Raw genomic sequence first — 25,771 nt, forward strand, 5'->3', positions numbered from 1 at the left:
GGGATGCGGTGTCTCGAAACACCGAGATGCTGACAGTACTAACCCGAACTGTCAATGTTCTGTGGTAGAAACACAATGAGCGCAAAGGACAGTCGACATGTCAACATATTTTTGAACACTGCCACTTCCTGAAATATCCAGTGGTCGCAAGGGCAAACACATTCCTATGCATTAGCTGTTAGCTGTATCGAGAAACCAAGAAGCCTAAGTGGATGGCTAATATCGCGATCGGGATATCATCACACAACTTACAATGATTACCCAAGGGCCCCGCAGCCGTCTGATCACATTGAACAAATAGAAGATGTAGAACAGGGCAGCAAACACAAGGGTAATGGCTGCCACAAAGTTGACCCACCCTCCAGACGATACATACGACCAACCGGAGGCTGACGCGACACAGATCAACACGATGCAACTAAGAACAACCTTTAAGGGGTACACAAGGAGAAAGAGAAAATCAGCACCAACTCATTTCCGCATATGAATGTACACGTACATGATAAAAAACCTATACTTATCCGGTGAGTTATCCTAAAACGAACCAAAAAGCTAACCAGGACTTATCACGTGGCTCACAAGTGAGTTGACGACAGTGATTGTCTGAAAATCACGAGATATACTTCTTAGACACCTGTCAGTCAAAGTGACCACGGTAATTAGAGTTGAAACAGGACTGTGAAAGGCTATATGTATATTATATATATATATATATATATCAACACAAAGATAGAACAGAAACGGAAGTTAACATTGTTCAGTACATGTATAATCGGCATCAGATCAACTGATAGGTCAACCCTAGGTGTTCGACTGGGAGGAACTTCAAAGCTTACCTCACATATCTTCAGTATGCCACCCATGCTTTTGACAAATGCAACATTGACCACCGCAGTTGTTTCAACTACTTCCGAGTGTGTTTCATAAGTTGGCTCGTAAGTTTGCGGAGCGCGATCCATGGCGACAAGAAGGAAATAATCGCGAGATGAACACGATCGCACCAATCAAATAAGCGTCTCTGAGAGGATCAGAGGAGTTGTCCAAATCGCTGCGAGTAACAGAAAAGGTACACATACAGTGTCAGGTTCTATACATGTTATTAAAACAGTTGCGAGGACGCCGACGCCACACTGTCCATGCAACCCTGTTTGCGGTAAATTGAGTACGACTAGAAAATTACTGAAAATCCAAGAATCCCTTCCATCTGATGAGCCCCAAACAGGGGGAAACGACAGTGCAGTCCGTGAATTTCTACTGTCCTTCCCACACTATGAATAAAGGGTTAAACTTCGATATTTTAGGTGAACCGAGGCACATTCAGTTGGAGAATGGCCTCGTTTGGATATTCCGTGCAAGGTTATTCATGTAACTGTGTCAAAACTTCGGTGACAAGGGAGCCATCGAGTAAGCAGGAGAAAGTAGGGAAATGGTGTCTCATCGTGTCTTATCGCACTCCCACACCACCATTTTCATTGCTGCAAACTGCCGAGATACCGTAATCTTAGATAATACATACGACCACCAACACCATCATCATTGCCAACATCACTGTCACTACCATCATCATCGGCGTCGACCACGACGCTTCACTGCTGTAAAATATACTTTGGATTCAATACCCCCGAGAAGTCAAAATGTAAACAGGACGATGATCGTGGCCCTCAACAAAAAGCTTGGCCGAAAATCATGACCTAAAGGCAGCAGTTGTGTACAAGCATGCACACTGTTACAGGAGTGAAAGCTCTTTTAGGGAGTCAGTCGTCCTACATGTTCCAACCCCCTAACCCAGAAAATCGGGAAACTGTGTTTATCGGGCATCCCCCTCCTGACGAATCTGTTATGAAACACACTGCAGACACCATACAGAACCCTTTCTGTATCACCCCAAGTATCGTAAAAGTAAAAAAAGGCGTTGCATCATAGACGGGCTCGGTCACTCAGCATGTGCAGTGCATCCATATTTTCCCCACTGTTTCTTGTTTATCGATTAGAGCTACCCTCCTTCTCGAATTCTCACTTCTGTTGTGAGAAACGTCTGCATAAAAAACAAAATAAAAAACTGAAACGAAAGGGTAGGAAGTTGGTCTTCACTCCATTAAGCGGCCAGTTTTGGAGCATTTCTTTGTGTCCCCCGATCCCAACCAAATCTCGTGCAATCGGACCCTCCCTGAAGAGAGAGCTACATCCTAATCGAGCTACTCACATCAAACTGTTTATCACTCTATCGCGACTACGGATCACCCAAACATCTTATCGTTTCAACTATTGTTTAAATAGTTCATCAGCTTCCACAACCTAAAGGTTTGCAAAGCTTCAGGTCTCGGAGACATTCTTGATATCCTGACAGACTATCAGAACTGCACCTAATGTCGTCAAAATTCCTCATTATCACTTCGCCAACTTTATATTTCGCTCTAAAGAAGAAACTCCACTTGCTCCCAAGCCTCAACAAAACGACCTGACCAATCCCGATACCGATCTTCCTTTTTCTGACTTCCTTTTTCTTTAAAAGAAGATAGCCCGATGTCGCCTATTAACTACCGCCACAGCTGTTGACACCTCAGCTATCGCCAGTATGTAATCCGAAAGAAAACGGTAGACCCGTGACCTGCTTTTGACCCGTGAGACGAAATCGAAGATTTTCTGCAGGATATTCCTAAGTCCTTTGACTTTGCCTGATACGGTGACCCAAGCTTTCGACCTAAGGCCTGGGACAGGAGCTAGTTGCTGTAGCATTTCGGTGCCTAACAGCTGTCACCCAGAGGGAGAGTCACAGTAACGAGACTAGGTTCAAACAGCAAACTTGGGATCAGGAAGTTCGTGGTTTAAGCATTGACAACCACACCTGAATGGTGCATTTAGTAAATTTGAAAAAGGCTTTTCAACCTTCCATCTAAACGACTTCATTTGCCAGTCCACAAGTTTGGTCGGATTTCGTGGATAAGTAGGCTTTCCTTACAAAAGTTTATCCTTCGGCTAGCGCAGAGACGCTGTTTGTAGGTGGTATGCTTTGGTTGCTACGGTTTAACGGCAAGAGGTAGATTTAGATCCTCTCGTTGTCAGAGTCCGAAAAGTTTAGCGAAATACACTCATTTGCAAACCAATTTGGTTTTGCGCGAGACTCAACTGTAACCCAGCTGAATCTCTCGTTTGTGATGTTTCCAGGCAACTGAATAGGCTACACCAGACCACCTCATGTTTCAGCTGCTATGATATTCGAGATATCGCGATAAATGTATATTCGTAACGCACTACTCATACTCAGGTACGAACACGGCAAGTTTAGTCTCAATATTTCAATAACGAAGCTACAGGACACAGCTCGTTCTGAGGAAAGCTGGTACTCTGTACGAAGCAGCTTCTGTAGAACTGGTGACATCCAAAAACGTTAAATTCTCTAGCCCCTCGGCTGAAATGCCGAATACCTTTGAGCACGTATATCAATGGCGCACTCATCACATCAACTAGGACCCATCATGGTAATTCCGTAATGGGCACACAGTGATGACACCAGACAAGCAAGACACCTAACACGAAGAGATGGTAGAATGCACAGAACTGCTGGCCAGCTTCGCGCCTACGGAGATACACTTCACACACAGATGTGTTGTACACGCATTCTTTGAGCCATAAGCAGATACCTCACTATCGCCAAGCGATTCGTAGAGTAGCGAAAGACATTCTCACCTTCAAGGTTTGTAGGTTATTTTCAAAATCACGTTACTAGCGGCAGATTTGACAGCCATGACAATTGAGAGAATCCTCATTCGTGACAGCCAAAGGTCAATCTTGTGGAGCACCACTCTCAACTAGCGGGAAATACTCGCAAGTGGATTACAGGAGGGAGAAAAAACGACACTGGGAGACTTCTTGTAAGAAGAGTAAGGAGCACGATTTAAACGCATTGAGCTGTTCAGAACACACGAATGGATGCACTCGTCCTGGAGAATATCCAATGATAGCTGTCGCTTTGATATGTTTATCGAGCTTGAGTGTTAAAAGAATCCGACAGGCTCATAAAAGTGCAACCAACTTAGGAACAAGAGAAACCCAGCAGATTTTTGTACTGCGAGCAATCACGCTAAGGGACGATCAAGGAACAAACCACTTTGTCCACTGCGATTGGTATTTGGAGGCAGTAAAGTGCATTTTCCAGGCGACTGGCGGTTCCAGATTTATGGAAGCACTGATGCTGTCTCCCCCTGAAAATGGGTCACAGATTATTCCTAAAAAACCGCACATTTCGACTCCCCAGTGTTGTTGTCAGTGGCGACGAAACCTTATCAGTAGCCCAATGCAGTTCTAAACACATTTAGTTTGTAATATATAATCGGGGTGCCTATCCTCTATCATACGCCTCCTCGGACGAGGCGAAATCTCCACAACAAGATGGGTAATCGGATCCAAGTAGAGTCACTAACACCCTAAATCGGGGTGCCAACCCCCATCATACGCCTCCTCGGACGAGGCGAAATCTCCACAACAAGATGGGTAATCGGATCCAAGTAGAGTCACTAACACCCTATTAACCACTTCAAAGTTAAAAGCCAAGAGTATGGCTCCAGAAGGAAACATTAAATCCACCCATTAACCTGTGGGCGAACTTTCAGATGAAAGATTCAGGTTGGAGGTAAATCAAAGTAACAACAACGGTAAGTCCCGGTATATTTCGGTAAGACATCCGACTCAACAAGATGAACACTGGATATCGTCGAGATCAGTAGATCGTATTAGTGCCAGAAAAGCCACACCAGCAACCAGTGACTATGATTAAGCACACATATCCCTCAAACAACGGATAATCAAAAGCCTATATGATGAGAGAACGCTGGTGAACTGCAAAGGCGCAGGAGATGAAGGCTTCCACCGCATGAAACAGCCGCGGCATATTTAAGCTGATTCGGCTAACCGGCAAAAGGAAAGGTGTCAGCAAAGTGATCTGCAAAATCGAAGGAACGGCAGTTCATTCCCTCAATCATCGTCTTGTACGATGAGCTGAACACATTACAAAACGGTTCAGCTGGCCTTTTTCAACGCAATCTCTGGAGAAACCCAACCACCAAGCATGAAACGTCGTCATCTGCTCACTGTCAGAAACGCAAATCCAGCATGAGATAGCGTTCTTCCAACGCGACGAGAAACCCGAACTTTTCAAAGGTAAACAATCTGATAAACATTCAAACGACACAACTCGGATGAATTGGTACGAAAACGGAATATCAGTGGAATGGCGCGCCTCGACGGTGATTCCAGTATTCAAGAACGACGCGGGAATGCTATGCAAACCATCTTGGCATCAGCCCAGCATCCGTCGCACCCAAGGTGCTCTCTAGCAAGCACAACAAACGGGAGAAAGACATGTTCATGTATTGACCTCATCTGTCACAGTATAATCGGAATCGATACAACTTCCAACATAAGTAAAACTCCGAATGCCCCTCAGTGGATGGCTCAGTGGTTAGAGCGCGAATTTACTGATGGGAAGATCCATGGCTCGAACCCGACCCCGGCCTCCCGGCTTTCCCTATCTAGGCGTGGGTAACATGGCAGTATTCTAGCCCTCGTGCTTCCTTTGGTTGGCATAGCAGCTAGGCACCGACAGGATGTTGCAGCTGAACGAGTACCTTTATTATCTTTCTGGATTGTAATTGGCGTGTTCAGTGACAGCATGACCGTACATTTCCTGAGTACAAAGCGCATGCCAAAGAACAGAATGGCTGATCATTTCATCTAAAAACACCCACGTGTTCTTCTTTTTGAAGATGGGGATGTCCTCTGCACATACCGGACCGATAAGTGTTTCGTCAGCAGCTATCTCAATACCAGCGTTTTGAAATCCTTTCAGTGCTCGTCTCAGCACCTCGTCCACCACGAAAGTAAATAGGAATGGATAGAGTGGATACTCCTGAAGGATACCACTGTGTACGGGAGTTGTTGAAGAGCTCTCACGCCATAAAGTCTGAGAATACAAGGAACTTACTAGGCTCACCAAGTGCAGGGGCATTCTCGCTGGGCAATCATGTCAAAAATATACCGGCCAACAGAGTCAAATGCGATTTGAAAATCCAGGAATATTCAAATTGTAGATCGCTTATACGTATGGCGCTGTGCTAGCACCTCGTAGTGTGAAGATTTAGTCAACCCGATCCCTACCAGGCTGGAAACCCGCATGCCGCTCTCGAGTCACTATGATCCTTGACGGTTTTGTATGCAGGCGGCTTCCAGGGACCGGCCGAACGGATCAACTAAAATTATCTTCGAGCATTCCCGGCCTGCTAGAAATTTTCTATTTCCTTAGCTTTTCGCATTCATCAGGCATCAAAATTTGAATACACCCTCACCCTCAAGTGGCGGCTGATAATTCGTCGGGTCAAAATATGCTCCGGAACAGCGGCGACATCTCTTTAAGATTCAAGTAATGTCATTATTCAGTCCGAGTAACATTGAGTTGGCGAACCCGGTAGCGCTGTCACAGGTAAAATTCGCTGCACTGCGCAAAGGCATGACGATCCCATCCCAGTAGGAATTCACATCTGATGGTGGAGCAGTTAGAAGGGATCCCAGAAGACTTCCGATGAATTCGTCTAACTTCCGGGAATGCCAGGCTCTCAGCTGCTAAATAACTTGTCCACATCTTACACAGCCCTGGAAACCGAAAAGAGGAGCGACTCCGGATGAACACACAAGTCCACAAATAGCGGCAGTCGGTTATTGATTCGCGCCATCGGTAACTGACAGGCATGTGACCAATTCGGTCTCACACGCCGTTGGAGAACACCATAAGACCAAACGAATTTAGCTATCTCGGAAGTTAGTACTACATAAAAAACAGTCTGAAGTTAGCACATATCTGAAGCAATCGTTCGCCACCGTCCTTATGTACCGAATCCAATCCATGTGGAATAACTAATTGAGTCTCAGATGCGCTACGCCTGCTGGCCTGTGCATTCCGATCTCTGGCCATCACAACGATATCTGAGTGCCTCAACATGACATAAAACTTGCCTGAGGATATGGGTCTCTAGGCGTTATGTCACACCCTCTGTCCAAGTTGTATCGAAAATGTTCATCCAGTGCGAATTAGAGCGTACTGACCAATGACGACCATATTCTCTGGCACTTTGTTTCAATTGTTCATTAAGACAGCTGATGATACTGTCTTTTCTGGGGAACTTTGGACTAAGGCTTCTCTGAGGCGAAGGGTCTGGTTGTGTATCTACCTTTGAGTTCCGCGTCTTAAACTACCGGTACTTTTTACTAACTGTTCATTGTTAGAACTCACGGTGTTATCAGCCAATTTCTCAAAACTCGTTTTTGTTTACGTATATACGAAGTTGGCGCGACCGCGCAGACAATAGCTTCGATGGAGGAATCCAAAGGCTCGTAGACTCGGTTCGGCAAGACGCGATCCCAGCCATGAATTCAGTCACCGTATGTGAATAGGGATGCAGATAAAGGGAGGTCTACTACGTGTGATAGTAGGCCTTAAGGAGATTAGTTGAAAACCTAGGTGGTCTACTGAATGAAGTAACTAAGAGCATGAGGGGATAATCCTCGACTGTAAATTCAGGAATCCGCCCTTTGAAGTCTTACCAAGGGAAAGCAAGAAATTTGAGGGACAAGTGGCAGGCGGGGTGGTGAATAGTGAGGCAAGAACGTAGCGTTAAGAGGCAATATTCTGGAGTGGTCAATTTCGCGCTTGAAGGCAACGAAGGTGGGGGTGGCAAAGCGTCCTATTTGTGAGTTTGTTCCAGAAAGGGATAACAATGGAGATGGAAGAGTTTCTCTTTGGTTGGCTAGTGTATCCCTGTTGGGAGAGTTTGAGACTGTGACTTCGAAGGCTGGTACTGTGGGAAAGGGTAAAAGATTTGTCTTGGATGTCAGAGTGAAAGAGTTCAAGTGTATAAGAGACATCCTCTAAGACTGTAATATTCCAAGAGGGAAAGATTTTAAAATCAAGTCGTTCAGAGCAGGAGTATCCAGGACGTAGTAATACTTTTGTTCCTTTCGTTGGTATATCTTAAAAGTAATGTCGCGTTTCAGCCAGAAAGGAATCACACAATCTCGTAGTACTCCATCAGGGGGTGACAAAAGTGGAATGACAACGTTGTATTGACCTGGTGGGGAAACGTTCCAAGGGAGAGGCTCACAAATCAGATCACCCTCTTGGAGAAGTGGAAGACTATAGAAATGTAAAGATTGGAGGAATTAAAAACCCCAAAGTCATCATAGCAAAACATTGGAATGTGGATGGCATCCTTTTCCACGAACAAGAGGTGTCCGATTGTTAAGATGTGCTGGAGAGGAAGTGTGTTAGGTTCATAACGCAGGATCGGAGGAGAAAAGTACTGAGAGAGCGACTTATTGGTGATTAGGATAATAAAGCAAAAATTTGACGATTTTCCGTTACTTTACACTCGACTTTACTTCACACTGTGACGAAAGTTATCTGGGTCGTGGTGACTACAACCTTGTAGAGAAAATAGATACTCGTACGCCTTCAGAAGGAAGAGGATCAGAGGAGGGAAACATAAGTTGATATGAAGCGGTCGGCATGTGGACACGTTCTTTGATTACTTTTAGGTAGATGCCGTCAGGACTAGGAGAGCTGCTAGGTCGTAGAGGGAAGTCTGGCTACTTCACCGACTTAGAAAGCGATCTTTTCAAGATCATCCGGTATCTGCAGTTCATTGGTTATGAAGAATTCCGTGTCAAAATCAGGGTTTTGCACGCCTGTATAGATACTGAGAAGCCGCGTCTTGTGATGTAAGAGTGAGAACCATGGAACAGTGAAAATTGTTCGGCTCTTTAAGGACCGGAGATGCGGGAAAAGTCTTGGAGAAGCTCGTATGCGAGAATCAGTTACTCTTTTTTTACATTCTGTAGCATTCTACTGCAAGGAAACTCTCCCAGAAACAATAGAATGAGCTTCGATGTTCACACAAAGGATTTCGCACGCATCGGGGAAATGGAATGATATTTCGTTTTTCACGTCCTTTGGGGAAAGAGGCTTCAAGGGTGACCAGTTCACTGATTGTAGGTAGGTCATTATGCCGGTAGTCATCACGGTAGTATGTGGAGCGCGGAACAGAGGTTACAGAAAGGGAGTGGCTGTAACACAGGGGATCCCAAGAGAGGATAGTGTGGTCACTTTTGCCTAATGGTGGAATGACAGTAATCTCATCTATCACGTCGCTTTAGTTCATAAGGAAGAAGTGTGGTTACTGGTTGCTGGTCCTTCTGGAATATTGTGGGGTCAAAGCAGTGTTGGAGCCATTCTAAAGATGTGATGTGTGATGTTGGAAAAAACAGGAGCAAGATTAAATCTCCCAGTTGATTGTTGGGCAGTTGAGACCCTCTAGCAGCAGGAGGCGGGAGTAGCTTAGGTTGGGTACTGATTGGAAGAGACTGGATTAAAATGCACCGTCTCTACTATGAGGCGGATGGGGATCGATAGACGAGACCGACAAGCAGCCAGTTTTGCATCTTCAGGCAAAGGGTAGGTAAATAATTATAATCGCTCAGCTGTAACCCCCTTCCGGTGCCTAGCTGCCATGAAAGAACCACGTGGGTGGGATACTGCCAAGTTGCACAAGCCTAGACAAGGGAAGTCGAGAGACTGAGTTAGGGTTCGAACCACGAACCTTCCGGCCAGCAAATGTGCGCTCTAACTACTGATTCATCTCGCCCCATAGGTCAGAGCGTACCGGCAAATTTCAGATGAAACAACGGTGAAAATTGAAGGCAAATTCTTAAAAATTGACAACTGCCACTGGCCGCAACATTTACGGTTGGCCAGGCCGTCACACCAACGCTGTTTATTTGACAGCCTTCGACGTCCGCAGTCTTAAACACGCCGGGCAACAGATTGCTCTCGCATGCACGCTGGTTAAGCTTTCCGTTGATGTGGTGTGTCTCTTTGAAACGAGGATTCAAAACCCAAACATCATTCAACGGACCTCTCCATCGGTTTTCCTCTCGCTCTGGTTGCGCAGATCTGGTGATACAGAACCCGCGGTGACTGGTTCCAAGCCACTGAAACCGAAGGTTTTCCGGTTGAATGGCTACCCGTTGGCAGTCTGTGAGAATATACCACAAAGGCGCCGATAGTCGCTGTCTGTTCATCGTATCCGATTAGGCACCAGGAAATTTCAACTCTGATATATCGCAGACACTTTTCAGGACGAGTTGAGCTCCTTGTTGCGGCAAGCAAGTAGACTTGACGTTGCTGGGGGTCAACTGGGTGGTCGTCTTCAAATAGAGTCGAGACACAGGGACAACGGCGAACGCCTGTGCTGACCAGACTATTTCTGTATAGTACTAACTTGCGTAACAACCAAAGCCGCTCAGTCACAAGGTGCTCCTTATATGCAAGCCAACCTGCAACACAGATAAACCACATCGGTATTGGCTACAGGTGGCGTGGGTCAACCATTGATCGCCGGACCATGCGTTTGCTCGTTGCAACTTTCAGGGGATGCTAGATGCGCATACCTTGCCCGGCCATTGGGAAGCTCTCAGACCTTGAGGTGAAGTCTACCAGAACCACGAACTGAAGTCCCTTTCAGACAAGATGTCTTCTGGTGTTGATCCTTACTGGAAGGTACCATCCGCAAATCTGAAAGATGCTGCATGCTCTGCTTGCGAAACGGCGCAACCAACTACATTCAAGCGCTGGATCTTAAGTAATATTCTAAAATTCCTCGAAGCTCGGACATGTATTCCCCCTGGCCGAGAGTACGAACTATCAGATGAAAACCATCCGCGCAAATCGAGAAGCTTGGAGGATCCAGAGAAGATCCAGGAGACGATAAACTCTGGGGGTGACGTAAACTGTCCCAGTTGATAAGCGCAGCAGTCCAAAGAGGCCTCTAGTAAGTGAGACAATCAATGAGAGCAACGACCCGCTATCTCCAACAAAGAAGTGTCAGAATAGAGGGGCTGAAAACCTTCAACAGCAGTTGGTCAGCTAAATTCCAGACCAGCAACGCAGTAATGGAGACTGAACTTGGAACTCCTAAAGGCTTCACAATCGTCACCGAGCTGCTGATCTTGACGAAGTCTCAACAGATCTGGTCAAGGATGGAAGTGAAATCCTTATCCAATACTTGTCTAACTGATTTGCCTATGCCCGGGCGAAAGAGGTCTTCTCAACTAAGCGGCGGGAATCGTTAATGGGTACTTGCAGTGCGTGGCAATCAAAGAAATATAGCTTGAACCTCGTTGTAACCAGGCCCTTCGCGTCGATTATTTTACGTCTTACGAAGCCGTGGGAACACCGAACTCGAGAACAGCATGTTAAATTCCGACCAGGAAGAGAATGTGCGTACATCTTCACACTCCTTCAAGCGCTAGAACGACGATATGCGTATAGGCACGACACAATCTTGGTGCTCTTTGACTTCAAGAGTGCATTCGATTCCAAGGTATGCCGCGGAATTTCACTCATTTCTTGTGCTGTTTACACTCATGATTACGGGCCCGTGAGTGTATGGAGAGATCTCCAGGAACTTTCCGTCAATAATGTCCACTCTCTGTGGTTAGAGAGAGAATTTACTGACCGGAATGTCTTTGGTTCGAACCTGAGAGATCGCTCAGCTGTAACAACCTTTCGGTGCCTAACTGCCATGCTATCCGAAGGAAACACGAGGACTGGGATAGTGCCAAGTTACCCAAGCCTAGAAAGGGGAAGTCAAGAGACTGAAGTCGCGTTCAAACCACGGACCTTCCGGTCAGTAAATTCGCGCTCTAACCACCTGAGCCACCTCGAACCTGACACTTGCATCTCGACTTTTCCTGTCTAGTCTTTGGTAACCTGGCAGTATCCCAGCCGTCGTGCTTCGTTCGGATGGTATGGCAGCTAGGCACCGAAAAGGTGTTACAGCTGAATTATTATTACTAAAATAACAATCGTTCAGCTGTAGCATCCTTTCGGTGCCTAGCTGCCATGCCACACGAAGGAGGTACGAGGGCTGGGATACTGCCAGGTCGCCCAAGCCTAGACAGGGGAAGTCGAGTGGCAGAGGTCGGGTTCGAACCACGGACCTTCCGGTCAGTAAATTCGCGCTCCAACCACTTGAGCCATCTCGACCCGTTATTATGACTACTACTACTGAGATGAGAAACAATGTCGAGTAAACAGGTGTGCTTGTTTGAGGGACTGGCGTAGTTGGCGTAGGCACACTCAGAACCATTTCCTGGTAGTAGTCGATGGTACTGTTCCAGCCCAGTGGGAAGCATCCAACGGATGAGGTGGAATGTTCGAGAGTGGTGGGTAGCCTATGGACGCGGGAAACAGTGTTGAGTAGGTAATAAAGATAGACGTAGGATATATGTGGGTAGGCTTGGGATAATCGGCTGTGAAGCAGGTACATCAATGGAGGAAAACTCAACCGAATCGAATCGAATCGTTCGTAGCACCCTTCCGGTGCCTAGCTGCCATGACACCCGAAAGTTGCACGAGGGCTGGGATACTGCCAGGTTGCCCAGGTCTAGACAGGGGAAGTCGAGAGGTAGAGGTCAGGTTCGAATCACGAACCTTCCGATCAGTGCTTTCTTCAGGTGGCATGTTGGCTAGGCAACGAAAAGGTGCTGCAGCTGAACGATTCTGTATCGAACAACTTAATGGACTGCATGGGGGTTGAATTGGTTGGTCTCGAAAGGCAGAGATAAATGGCTATCACTAGCCGATCGCGTCAGTGTCAAGTGAAGAGAGGTCGTAGACATACGGTGGTCATTTTTGTGTGTTGTTGGCGATTAAGGGCGACTCCGTAAGGCTAAAGGAAAGGTACGATTGTCCAGGTTTTGGCAGATTTTTTATTGCCGTTAGCACAACCACAGTGAATGGTGGAAAAGGGGCGCGCGGCTTGGAAAAGCTAGGTTGTACTGAATGGTAACACTACGGAATTCGTCGATGACCAGCCGGTAGAGTTGCAGGGCTGTAACAATAAAGGTAATAACTGTAGCGCCATTTTCGTGCCTAGTCATCATACCACTTGAATAAAGCCGAGATACTGTCATGTTACCCGAACTCATACAGGAGTACTCGAGGTGGAGAAGCAGAGTTCGAACCACGGACCTTACATGCAGGACGTTGGTCCTTCAGGTTAGAGCAACGATAGTGACAAGTGACGGACGGGGGAAAGAGGGACCTCTCCGAAAGGACCGGTTTATGAACATTATATCCAGCTGAGAATGTTGCGGAGTGGTGTAAACAGGCTATACAGTGATCAGGAATTTTTCGCAAGAATATATGACACCAAGGATGAGGACGTAAACTGCCTTCTTACCTTCGGTCTGAGCACAGGCGGTGACCTTGGTCATGTAAAAGCGTAATCTGAACGGTTTCTGTGGCAGCTCGCCTAACTGGAATGGCGTTAAAGGCATTCTGTGAAATTCTCCGGGTGTGTATAGCTATTCAATCTGATGAGTCGGTGAGGGATGTCTCGTTAGCCCTGAAAACGGTCATTACTTTGGATGGAGGGGCTGGAGTCTGGACTAGAGCCGGAGCTAGTAGTGGGGTAGTTACGATGGTGAAGGTGAAGGGCGGTGAGCCGGAGGGTGGGAAGGAGGAATCGCCACGTGCCTGTGACGGGCCTAAGTTACACAAAACATACATCGGTAGCCACGTGATAGTTACGACCAGAAAATATGTTGGTGGATGGAAGCCCGTACAGTTCTCATGAAACCACTCAGAATAGTCGTCATTGACTTGGTGGTGACCACATCCGCGATGGCAGCAGTAATCAGCTGGTGAGGAGATGAAAAGGCTTTCACTTGAAGGGGCACTTGAACATGAGACGACTGTCCAAGAAATTGAAAAATAAAACAGAATTTGGCGAAGTTTAGAAACAAAATAACCTGGTTGAAAATTCGTCCGCGAGACCAGGAAGACACGCGTTACTTTGTTGTTTTCCAAAAACAATATCCGTCAGCATTCAGTAGTCTTTTTTTAGTTGGCTCTCAAAACCTTACGACACCAGTCGACTCTTGAACTATAGTTCGGTACTAGAATTTCTGAAATGATCGCTTCAAACTGGTAATCCTGAAGTGACAGCCGAGCGTTCCGAATTTCCGCTCCGATACCGTGAGTTCAATTCCTTCCCATTTCTTCAACGGAGCACTTATTTCAAATCAACAAACCATATTTGTATTATTGCTCTCACTCCTTTTTTGCCTGTCATTTAACAACTAGGGCATCCGGGGCAAGACAACCCGTGAGTATCACACACAGTGATCCAGCTTCCACACCTTCTACATAAACTTAAGAATCATGGGCAACAGCGTCCATTCCGTTCACTGTGTCAGACTTTTTTCTGCTTGGTTCACTCACCAAGAGGTAGAGTCTGACAATCACGGAGTTCAACCAGACCGACTTAAAGTCAACCAGCGCTGGTCGTGCAAGCCAGGAAGGGTGAGGCTACAGCTTCGTAACATGTTGCTCCACCTCCCAGAGATCAGTGTCACCCAACGTTACACGAGCATGGCTAATTTGCAGACAAATTCGCTTCAGGGACAAGCAACCGTCCACAAAATGCAATTTGGCCTGGGTAACAGGAATATTGGTGGTGATGTGAGATTTTCTGACAGGCGTCTTGTCCAATAAGTAGGAACAATCTATGCTGAGAAGATCAAAGGAAGCGCCAACAGCACGCGCCACACAAATCTGTCCTGAGAATAAAATCGCACCCTGTTAGGCGGAATCCCAAGCGTATGCCAACTTACCGCTCGCGACTAGGCGCTGCTACGGTCAAGAAGCCAATCTCGCACAGGATTGGCCAAAAGTATGGGGCACTTGCCAGTCCGGCATCAAGGCGAGATCTGAATGGTCGAAAGTCCAGACCCAACAGTTAATCGTGAATCAGTATTGGTTGAATGCCGGTTGCCAAAGTCGCATCCAGAGTGCATCAGAATTTCCAGGAAGTTGTCGCCGCTTACATTATATGTATGAAGTGCTGTACAATCGTTCTTGGTTTTTGGCGTTAATACAACTTGCACGCCTACCGTGGTTGTTTCGACGTGAATGCTATATTGGGAGGCTCAGACCGCGTACTAAGCTGAGGAAAATACCGTTACTACACAGCCGTTGAACAGTTAACTGTTCCGCTACGAGCGTTTGATCAGCAGTGTGATTCTCTGGCATATAGACAAAATATAGCGCCTCTCCATCTTCAACAACGGAGTTTACACCACGTGATCACGTGTTGACTGGTCCCTCAAGCGAAAAATTCTGAGACCGAATTTTCGCTGGTCTTGTGAGTTGTCCTTTCTTCTGAGCTGGCATAAGTTTTGGAAACTTTAATGAAAACTCCGTCAAACTACCCCGAAAAGTACTGGTCCGATGTTTCATCCTTGCAATCCCTAGCAGTGTATACTTCATCTGCTCCGAAATCGCCGTCCCGATTCCACCCGGAAATTTTGGAGACGTACATTATTGGAACTTGCCAATCAGAACAAGAGTTTCACGTAGTACTCCCCGGCTTTTTAGCACAGGCTTACTTCACTTACAGCAGGAAGCCTTAGTTTGACGCCAAGCTTCTAGTGCACTAAAGTCGAACAAATTGCAAGATCACCACCATCCACGGTGATAGTAGTTTTTCCGCACACAGACGTTTGTACAGAAGAAAATAAATCTTGAGCGCACAATCGTCGGGAATAAGTGATTTCCGAATAAAAACTTGCCGCGCTTGATTTTTATGGATTATATTTGTGCCCAACCGAGCACGTCTCACCATTTTCGTGTCACTCTGACGGCTCCCACGATCCGTGCAGTGTGGACAGATACCATCGGTTTAGGTTATCAGCATATATTTGACAGAGAAACTGCTAGCTGACTGAAGTCAGACAAACAGAAGCTGTGTGTGGTGCATGGCAAACAAAGCGGCCAATTCACATCATCATCATCAGCAGCAACAACAACAACAACAGCTTGAAGAACCGCGTACTTGTCGTACAGTGGATACAGCTGCCACGATTATGTTCACCGATAATTTGGGCGGTGGGTCTTAGCTGCGCATTGAAGACGGTAGCTGATGTAGTTCATGTGTAAATACGTGGTTGTCAGTGGAGTTTTTGGTTGGGAGGATTTTGATGGGAGCTGAGCATTGAATGCAGTAGCCTTGATCCACGAGCGCCACTGAGGTCGGGAATGGGCCATATCTGAGAGAGCACCCCAGGCGCCACAGAAAACAGAATGATGCCACGGCGGTTTCTATTGCCCCCGTACGCTTGTTGAAGATAGGAATAGCCGTGGATATGTCCCATTTTTCGGACACTTTTTCGTCACACACTACGTCATCAAGCTTTTTCAGACGGGCCTTCGCCCTTTCCTATGAGAGGTGAATGCACAGTACGATCCCTGAGCCTTCTCACATTTCAGTAAGGATAGCTTGAACTTTATTTTCTCTGATGGGTCGTTGGGATCTACATTTTATCCACCCGTATGCACTATTTCCACAGGCTGTCTTGCAGAGAGGTGCCTAAGCTGCTCCTAGAAGTGTACTTTCCATCTTTCCAGTCGGCATTTTTCCGAGTGATTTAATTAACCACCTTTTTCACTCTGGGATGTATGTGGAGAGTATCCAACTTCGGTTGCGGTAGGGTGAAAGTGGAACGCTTGGAGCTGGGCAGAGTCGCCCCCATTGACAATGCACCAAGGTTCACTGTCATGTGGAATTCCGTTCGATGTTTTTTTAACATCTGGGAAGAGAGTTCCGGATCTGTACACGTTGTTCGGATTTGAACTTTGTAACCACGAGCGACAGTACACGATACCATGCACCGACCGTTCCACACAACCTCCAGAGGCAGTTCTGATCCCGGACTGCTTCACTACTGCTACACCCCAGTGATGTGCTGTCAAATACGAACGTCCCGTTAACAGCACTGGGGCCCAGGGATGACATGTTTTACGAGGCGTTTTCCACTCTAATGAATACGCTTGATACAAAACACTTCTGCACGTTGATACGCTTACCAGCTTTCAGTAGATTCATGGGTCGGTTTAATCGCTGGCCAAATGCTGCCTCAGCCGTCCATGAGAAGCCCTCGTAAAACTCCTGCTGGTCGCCCCAGCATACGTAGTAAGGTTGTGCAATTTGTTAGCAACCAATGCGACGACGCCGAAGGAACAATGTTGAACCCTCGTATGATACTGACGATGAAGATGATCTTGATTAGACGAGAGCCTGGATGAGTTGATTTTGGAGTGTACTCACCGCTTTTCAGGCGGGGCTGTTGCCTCTAACTCACGGGCTGTTCGACGATGGCAACTATATGGAGCGTTTGCGCAAACACATGTGAAGTCTCTGCCCGGCTGCCGTGTGACACCAGCGCCCTCACAATTCGACGTGCAAGAACATGTTCTTGAAAGATAACACTTCTGTTCGTCCATCAGACCCATATGTATGGGTCCTAATCGGGCAACATGCCATAGGGACAAGACCTCGGGAACCGACCAAAACGTGAAGGCAGAGTTGGTTTTTGTGGACAAAATGAAATCAAAATTTCTGGTTCCTCCGATTCTCGGAACCATTCCCGACCACCACCCCCGAAACTTCCTAAGGGCATGCAGCATTAGCTATTTGCCCGTAATCTAGCTAGGGCACGCAGTAACAGTACGTTGGTGCTGTCTGGTAAGGTCGTAGGCCGATACACTGTTCTATGTTCGTTGGTGTTTTCACACCCGTTTTCGCTAATCGATCAAATACCTTGTCAAAAATAATTCTCTCCCCTCCCCCTTTCAAAATTGGCCCAGGGATGATCGCTGAATAGCTAGACGCATTGATTCGGTGGTACTGGTTTAATGGTTTCCCTTTACACGGCATAAGCCTGGCTCGCAAAAGACTGGGTATGTCGGGTCTCGCACAATCAAGTTATTATTTCCCACTACATCTACGCCCTGACACGTCTGGGTGAAGGCAGTGGACGACAGATAACAAGTAGATGTGATAACGCTAGATTTTGGCAAATCATTTGATCAAGTAGATCACAATGATATACTCGAAATTTGTGCGAGTACGGGGCGGGTATTGCCCTCATACTTTGGTTTCACTGACGCTGAAATGGCGAAGTGAGCGAAAACAGCACGTGGCATCCAACTCTAAGTGATGCTTTGTATTTTTCGCCTAATGGTGTGGCACGGCGCCCCAGCGAACTCTCTCGCATCCAGGAGCGAGGCACAAATTTTGGAAAGTGTGGCATATACCCACGGGTGATGCCGCAACTCAGCGCGCTTCATATCTGGACGCACTAACCTTGAATTGCACACAATAGAATATACGCGAATCAGGAATGACTTGATTTTTCATTCCTGAATAGAACAGCTAAGGCACTCGCTCACTCCCAGGTTTCCGTTTCATGTGCAAGAAAACAAAATTACCGGGGACAAGCCCTCCATTTTAAACGCATCGGTTCTTGATAACGTGCCACGGGAGCACCTGCTGGAATTGCTTTTTGTTGACGAACGTTTCCGCGATCACATTCGCTTAATTTGTGTCTGCGCGAACTACAGGAAAGCTGAATCAGACACACATGGAGTCATTATTAATCCACTTGAAGTTCCTGCTTTTTATAATCGATGTTTAGAGCAAGTTTACTACGCTGTGAAACCCGACGGTGATATTCCCCTGGCTAAAAACTCCCATGAAACCCACATAACTTTTCAGTGAATTGAAAGCATACGGTACAACATGCATCTAATATGCCTGGTGTCGCCTGCGCAGTCGGTCGGTAGCAGCATTCAACGTTCAGAGGGATACAGTGACGCTCCATGGTACACACCGGTTCTCACCAACAGATATGGAAATTAATGTTATAATTAAGTGTAAATTTATAAATTAATGTTATAATAATGGAAGTCAAGAGGCAAAATAGCACACACTCTCAGAGGTTGGTTAATGCAGAGGAGGAGATCAGGGCGATACAGTCGAAAGGCCAGATACGGAGCGTGCAAGGTACAAAAACGATTCAAGGCTACACCAGAGGATTACAAGTGGACTACTAATCGTGTCTGGGGCTTGTGGTGGTGCATCAGTGGTACCATACGATCATAAGACAAACATGTGTCAGTAGGTGCAGTCTGGTTTCCGTGCCGCACATTAGAAGCACGGTAATTTTTTCTGCAAGGTGTTTCCTAGTGGAATGAAACTTTTTACGCCAAATGTTTCAATCTGTTGGATATGTGCTCAGAACAAAAATCATTTTGACCTACCGTCATTTTTCGCGACGAGTATTGGACTCCTTTCTAATTTCTGCCGCGCATTTGACCTTGAACTTACCATGCAACAACTTCAGGAGTAGCTCCACATACATTTGTTGAGAAATTTGACGTTGTATCCCTCACATCCTTCACAGCGCTTGAGAGCGCATTAAATGAAAGCATGAAAGATAATGTGTGGTATTTCTACGTTCATCCGGGAATCAAAACGGCGATTCTGTTTTGCGTTACGAATGGGTGTACTACATATGGCTTGAAAGACAAACGGAAATTCAAGGAATCCGAAAAGGCTGGCAAGCCGGGCGTATTTCTAATAAAAATATCAGCACGCGAACCATCGAATTTTCAGTGCGGTTTTGTCTAACTAGGTGGGAAAACCAGCTCGCAGCCAACCTTCATTACCTTGAACACAACCACAAGTTTTGTGAGTTTTTCTATGATCGACTTCCGTTAAATCGACGGCTAACCGAAGAGGAATTGGGCACCTGCACAGCCTCACTGCAATACGGAACGCCGTCCTCTGAAGTGCGGCAGCTCGAGGCCGATGATTGTGGCAAGATCATCAAAACAATACAACTACTGCCGGGGTATCGACCAGCTCTGTCAGGCGGGTGCTGCAGAGTTAGATTCCATTGTAACGGATGATATGCCTTTGGGCGTGATAAAACCTTTCAAGACCGGATGCGTGATTATGCTGCAGTTGAGGGAAGGTCCCATTGGCCACAACGCTTTTCCGGATATCAGCAGAACACAGCAACAGCTAGGTGCGTTTAGCTATCCACTTTGGTTGGCGGTGTAATCGTCTTGGCGATTTCGCAAGTCATTATGGATTGCTCTGCTGTTTGATAGAAAAGGTAAGTGAGTCTTACGTTCTTCCAACGTGGCCCGGTTTACTCGGCAATAATGAACACGGCACACTGCGGAATGACAGTTATCAATTTTCTTGAACAAATATTTGGGTATTCCATCAGGCACGCAGCCAAAATAGAAAATATTATTAACATGAGTGCACCTCCGCATATTTTGCATCCAAAAAGCAATTTGTTTGTAGAAAGTGCGAAAGCTGCAGAACTATCTGCAACTTCCATCCACTGTAAAAAAAACTCATATTTTAGTTCAGTTCGCGACGTATTATTACACTGGGCAACACATTCACAGTCGGTGGCGATCGATGATCTTGAAGATACCTTCAATTGAATAAATCATTCTTGTAGATAACTTGCAGAATAATTTACTATACATGGATATTCTTTACAGGGAAGTGGTAACCTTTAAAGCGCCGTAGCTTTCTGGAACTCCATATCATTGTGCGAATACTGAGCAAGAATGCACACCGTATGGCAAGTGCCTCTGAACTACGCGCGCTGAGTTGTTAATATTTTTGAAATCAATATGAATCGTTAGTTATGCTTGCGATGAAATGTATCCTTGGTGTTATCAGCCCATTACTCGACACTGTATTTGGTTTCCGTTTGCTTGTATGAGTAGTCCTTGCGATCAGGTAAAAAAACTGGGTTCATTCTGGCTTGTATGACACGTCAAGCTGATTGACACAAGACCTCTGCATTCAGTCAACTTTCGGCATACTGCCCGTAAACCTCTAGCTGAATCCTTCCACCACCTAATTTCTGCCTTTAAGCAGCGTCACTGCGTTGATCACCTCAGCTGATTACTTCTTTACAGCATGGTTCAACAACCATTGTAGCACTGAGTATCGAGTGCCCGTTTTAAAAACGGGTGACAGCCTATGAAACGTGGGCGTCTACCTAACACCTGGGTAAATCAGGTTCGTGACCATTGTGGAGATTGTTTCAGCAACACTATACCTGCCGTGTTAACGGACTTTATTGAACAATGTGAGCCGCAACTGGGGGCAAGCATTGGAAGTTTTACCTGCGGGCTTCGAATACTGATAACCAACATTTCCGGAACACGCTTACTCAAAATCGCATTTTCCGAATTTTACACGCAGGCAATTATTTGGGGGGAATTTGAATGGAAAGTTCGATATTGGAATCTTTGTGTCAGTCCAGGGGTTCCCCTTCAACAATGACTTGCGTAAGTCAGTAAAATTTTCAAAGGCCGTGGATACCCGAGTGGGAATTTGTTTGAAAAAGTTCACCATTCTTAGTAACACAAAAATGAAAACAAAGCGAGCTGCTGAGTTCATCTTATGTGCAACAACGCGCGTAAAAAGCAGTCGACTACATGCAAACGCGTAATCAGGTTAATCGTCCAGCAGTTATGTGAGAAACAAAATATCCGAGGAAGATTTTTTTCCTCGAACATCCTTCTCGGCCAAAATTCATACGCTACTGGGCACATCTCTGTGATTGAGTTAAGGTCCCCAACGTCATTTTGCTTCTTGCGTAAGTCGGCTGATGATTCATCGACTGATGATCCTGACAATCTCGAAAACCCTAAATCTTTTGTTCTTACACGCTATATTTTGTCTTGCTCAAGTTCCGTTCCATAGTGCACGAGGTTTGTGTGATTGGGACAGTCCTCGCGAGATATATGCACTGACTCGTCCGTTCGCACGTCGTGCCACTCCCGCGATCAAATCAGTCCTTTTACACCCAACGCCTTAGGACCATGACATCTCGGATCCTTTAAATGATCACAATATCGGGAGTACCAACGTCGTGTAACGGTTAAGACAGTGTTGCAGACCTCCCATTTTGGTCCAGGTGTGCCGGTTATGACAGTGTTGCAGACCTCCCATTTTGGTCCCAAATATCCTGTTTTACATGCCCTTACGCACCCGTGATAGGAACTAGTACGTTTCCCCTAGCAACGTTAGGCATGACGCCAACCAAACAGACGTTTGGTCCCTTTGAGTTTGAATAGTCATTTGGAGCACAAAGGCTTTGTTTTACCTTGTATTGACCACTGACAATAGGTCCGTACAAAATTTGCCAGATCTACGGACTGTTCAGTAAATCATTTACTGGCCTCACAGACCGGACGTTGTGTTGCTCCTTTAGCTAATTGCTGTTCAAAGGTTTCTGTGAAAGCTACCCTGGTGAATATGATCAGGACTGAAGCGCATTTACTACTTGCGCTTGAACGCATGACGTCGCCTCTAGTGTTGTAGTATGCATGCTATGGAGGCACCACGGGGCAGTGATTCTCCGAAGGCAGGTGTTCGCGATAATTTCTGTGGATGGAAAGCAGAAACAAAGTTCATGAACCAAAGCCAAATAAGCAAGGTTGTACATCATCGATACTTACATATATATCAATCAAACGGACAGACACTGTATACTGCAGCATAAAACCAAGCTGAAAAACTGACCGCTTGAGAGGCATAATGAAAGAAGTGTCGAGAAAACCATTAGTACCAGATATCGCACCCGAAACCCAAAACCCAGACCGTCGCAGTCATTTTATTTCCCAATAACCCCCGGTAAATGCGTCGTGCGCTCCTCTGGTTGTGTCAATATATCGGGCCAGCCCCTCGGGGATACCGAGCCACGGTAATGCTTCGGTGACCAGCCTATCCAGTAAAACGCAATCCTGTGAACTGTCCCACGTAAGTAACTGCATTATCCGTCTCTGGATGGATAATTAACCGAAGGCAACCGTTCTTTTCACCTGCAGGGAATGAAAATCAAAGGTATCAAACATCCGATGTTCGTGTGGCTGACCTTATCTTGACTGTGATCATTGGTCAGCCTTCACCTCCAGCTGAGGACACCGAATTAAAAAATGGAGAGAACATTGATGGAATAATTTGACGTGCTTGTCCAAGCGCGCCGATCTAATCTCACTGACACTGATGCCCAGCCATGAAATCTGGTTGCATCCCATAGAGTGTGCCTCTGTCGCACGCTGAACAGTTAGTTCCGAGCTGACGACTGACTACCGTGCTTTAACACTCTGTGGACCAACTTTTCGGACGTACAAATCATTGGCCTTGGATGTTAGTCGTTTCTGTTAACCTTTTTCCATCGGGTTTCCGTGTCGCTTGAATGAAACAACTTTTTTCAGTGATATCTTCGTTTGAGTCCTTGATAATGAGCATTGGTAGGACTTTCCATAGAGCAAACAATGTGATGCCCCGCCGGGTCTCTCCCGCATTTTTCGCTACCGTCACAGTTGACGTCACTTGTGTTTGACGTAATCGCAAATTCCTTCATTGGTTCTGTCGAATTTCTTAGCATTAAGCTTTATGCACCTGGGTGACGGAAGTATGTGTGCTAAGCAAGTATCATCAAAACTCGGGTCAGATCAGTTTCGTTCTTGCAAACCCCATTACCCACTGTAGTTTCCGGTTTGCCTTTTTAGTTCGCTCGACTTGTGAACGAAATGCTGTCATATACGGCGGACGTGACTCACCTCTCGTTCACATAATAACTACCTGTCCAGAACTGCCCGCAATGGCTGATCGCCAGTGAGATTTCAGTGGCTCAGACTTCGATACCACCCTGCTGTCACATAACATCCGGTGTGCACGCCCAAGTGCTGTACCTAAAACATCCACTATCCACTGAATACAATATCCTAAGAATGCTCTAACTCCAAATGGCCGCATAAGAATCAAAAGCAGCCCGAGAAGCGGTAACAGTTTTGGAAGAATGAATCTAGTGCGGAAACGCAGCTGGTGTACAAAAAGCAGTGCAATTGCACCCTCCCTATGTCTTGAATTCTAAAGATGTTGTTCGGTCTGCTCAAAGCCGTAAAGATATTGCAACTTTATTCTTCAGGCACTATGGCTCAGATTTCTTTTGTATCTTTTTTGGAAAAGTTTTGATGTCCAACCAGCTCCAATCAGCAAATAACAGACCCTTGGGCAGGGGCTATCCCTTGATCTCGTTACGCGATAGCAGTGAATGCAGAGGTAGGCCGGCTTCCTGGCGCGTACCAGTGGTACCTGGACATCGGCGATCGGTGGAGGGCATAATGGTGTTTGCCGAAAAGGTTCAAGAGTTCTCAGTCACCTGAGAATGGCCCCGTTCCACAGTCTACTTGAGTTTAAAGTCTTATCAACTTCACCGTTATTTCATCCCTAATTATGCACGTGTAGTGCAGACTCTTAAGGACAACAGTTGGGCCTTCACGGGGAGAAAGCCATCGTTATAAACGTTACTTGCAGAATGCTTGACGAATTCAAAAATCTGGTCTCAGTAAAGTCACCGTCCCGCACCACATTTCAGGAGCAAGGTTTCCATTGTCGACGGACTCCTTGGATGTACTCGCAAGCGTTCCCTCCTTGACTCACCACTGGCTCACACCGAGACTTCTTTTTTATTAATTCTGCTGATTAATCAGGCCCGCGGCACAAGTATTGTGATAACTGCTCGGAGTTCTTGGTGGCCAATGGCTCTATCGTTTTGCTAGGTGGTGCACGTAATAAGTGTATTGCGAAATTCAGTTGGTGACTTCTGCTGTGCATAAACGGGCCGGGAAGTAATTGTTCCTAGGAAATTCTTTTGGGTGTACAGCGCCAAAAGTGATGCCCAATAACGAGACGTTTGGTTCCGCAAGTCTTATCAACTTTACCGTTATTTCATCCTTAATTATGCACGTGTAGTGCAGACTCTTAAGGACAACAGTTGGGCCTTCACGGGGAGAAAGCCATCGTTATAAACGTTACTTGCAGAATGCTTGACGAATTCAAAAATCTGGTCTCAGTAAAGTCACCGTCCCGCACCACATTTCAGGAGCAAGGTTTTCATTGTCGACGGACTCCTTGGATGTACTCGCAAGCGTTCCCTCCTTGACTCACCACTGGCTCACACCGAGACTTCTTTTTTATTAATTCTGCTGATTAATCAGGCCCGCGGCACAAGTATTGTGATAACTGCTCGGAGTTCTTGGTGGCCAATGGCTCTATCGTTTTGCTAGGTGGTGCACGTAATAAGTATATTGCAAAATTCAGTTGGTGACTTCTGCTGTGCATAAACGGACCGGGAAGTAATTATTCCTAGGAAATTCTTTTGGGTGTACAGCGCCAAAAGTGATGCCCAATAACGAGACGTTTGGTTCCGCAAACCATTTATCACCCTGGTCTTCAACAAACGTGCTGTTCAAGAAAAAAGACGGGACAACATGGATATGTGTAGGCATCCGGGAACAGCCTGTGCAGCTGCGCGTCACCGATTCACATTCCCACCATGAATAATGAAGAGACAATTTCAATTTGAGTTTCTGCGCCGGATCTGGCGAGCGGGTATCGACAAGTTTAGGTCCGAATGTGGGACAGTTGCAGAAGACTTTTGCAGCGCCGTTATGTCTTTAATGGTTTGATCTCCTGGTCTTGCCTCATCTGCATCAATGACGCTTTTGTTCACCACCGGACGGTAGATGCGAAAGCATACTGTGGAAGGCGTACGAAAGTAGGTAACACTGTGAGGAAAGATGCGATATTATACAACGTACATTGATGTGTCTAGGCCATAGTATCCCTTCCTAAGAGGACCAAATGGACTTTGATGTGGTCAAGTGCATCGTTTATTGGTTATAATCAACCTATCCTCGGGACTGAGGTGGTTTCTTCATGTTTGGATCATACTCTCGTTGGAAGGTTCGCCTCATTCAGTCAGCCGTTTC

At 46.2% G+C, this 25,771-nt stretch overlaps 2 protein-coding genes across 2 annotated transcripts in view; one reads left to right on the forward strand and one right to left on the reverse strand.

The window, feature by feature from the left end:
* T265_09976 (hypothetical protein) overlaps positions 1-2,581 on the forward strand; it is a gene marked incomplete at both ends in the record, with an annotated part of 9,322 nt that extends 6,741 nt beyond the window's left edge. The window contains one exon of the mRNA XM_009176213.1: positions 2,513-2,581. Coding sequence (XP_009174477.1) covers positions 2,513-2,581 — 69 coding nt within the window. The remainder of the gene's footprint in view (positions 1-2,512) is intronic.
* Positions 1-14,754, reverse strand: part of T265_09975 (hypothetical protein) — a gene marked incomplete at both ends in the record, with an annotated part of 25,370 nt that extends 10,616 nt beyond the window's left edge. Inside the window, 2 exons of the mRNA XM_009176212.1 lie at positions 837-1,048; positions 14,725-14,754. Of these exons, the coding sequence (XP_009174476.1) occupies positions 837-959 (123 nt within the window). The remainder of the gene's footprint in view (positions 1-836; positions 1,049-14,724) is intronic.
* Between the last annotated feature and the right edge of the window lie 11,017 nt (positions 14,755-25,771).

Source organism: Opisthorchis viverrini, assembly GCF_000715545.1.
Source record: "Opisthorchis viverrini unplaced genomic scaffold opera_v5_321, whole genome shotgun sequence".
NCBI classification, from domain to species: domain Eukaryota; kingdom Metazoa; phylum Platyhelminthes; class Trematoda; order Opisthorchiida; family Opisthorchiidae; genus Opisthorchis; species Opisthorchis viverrini.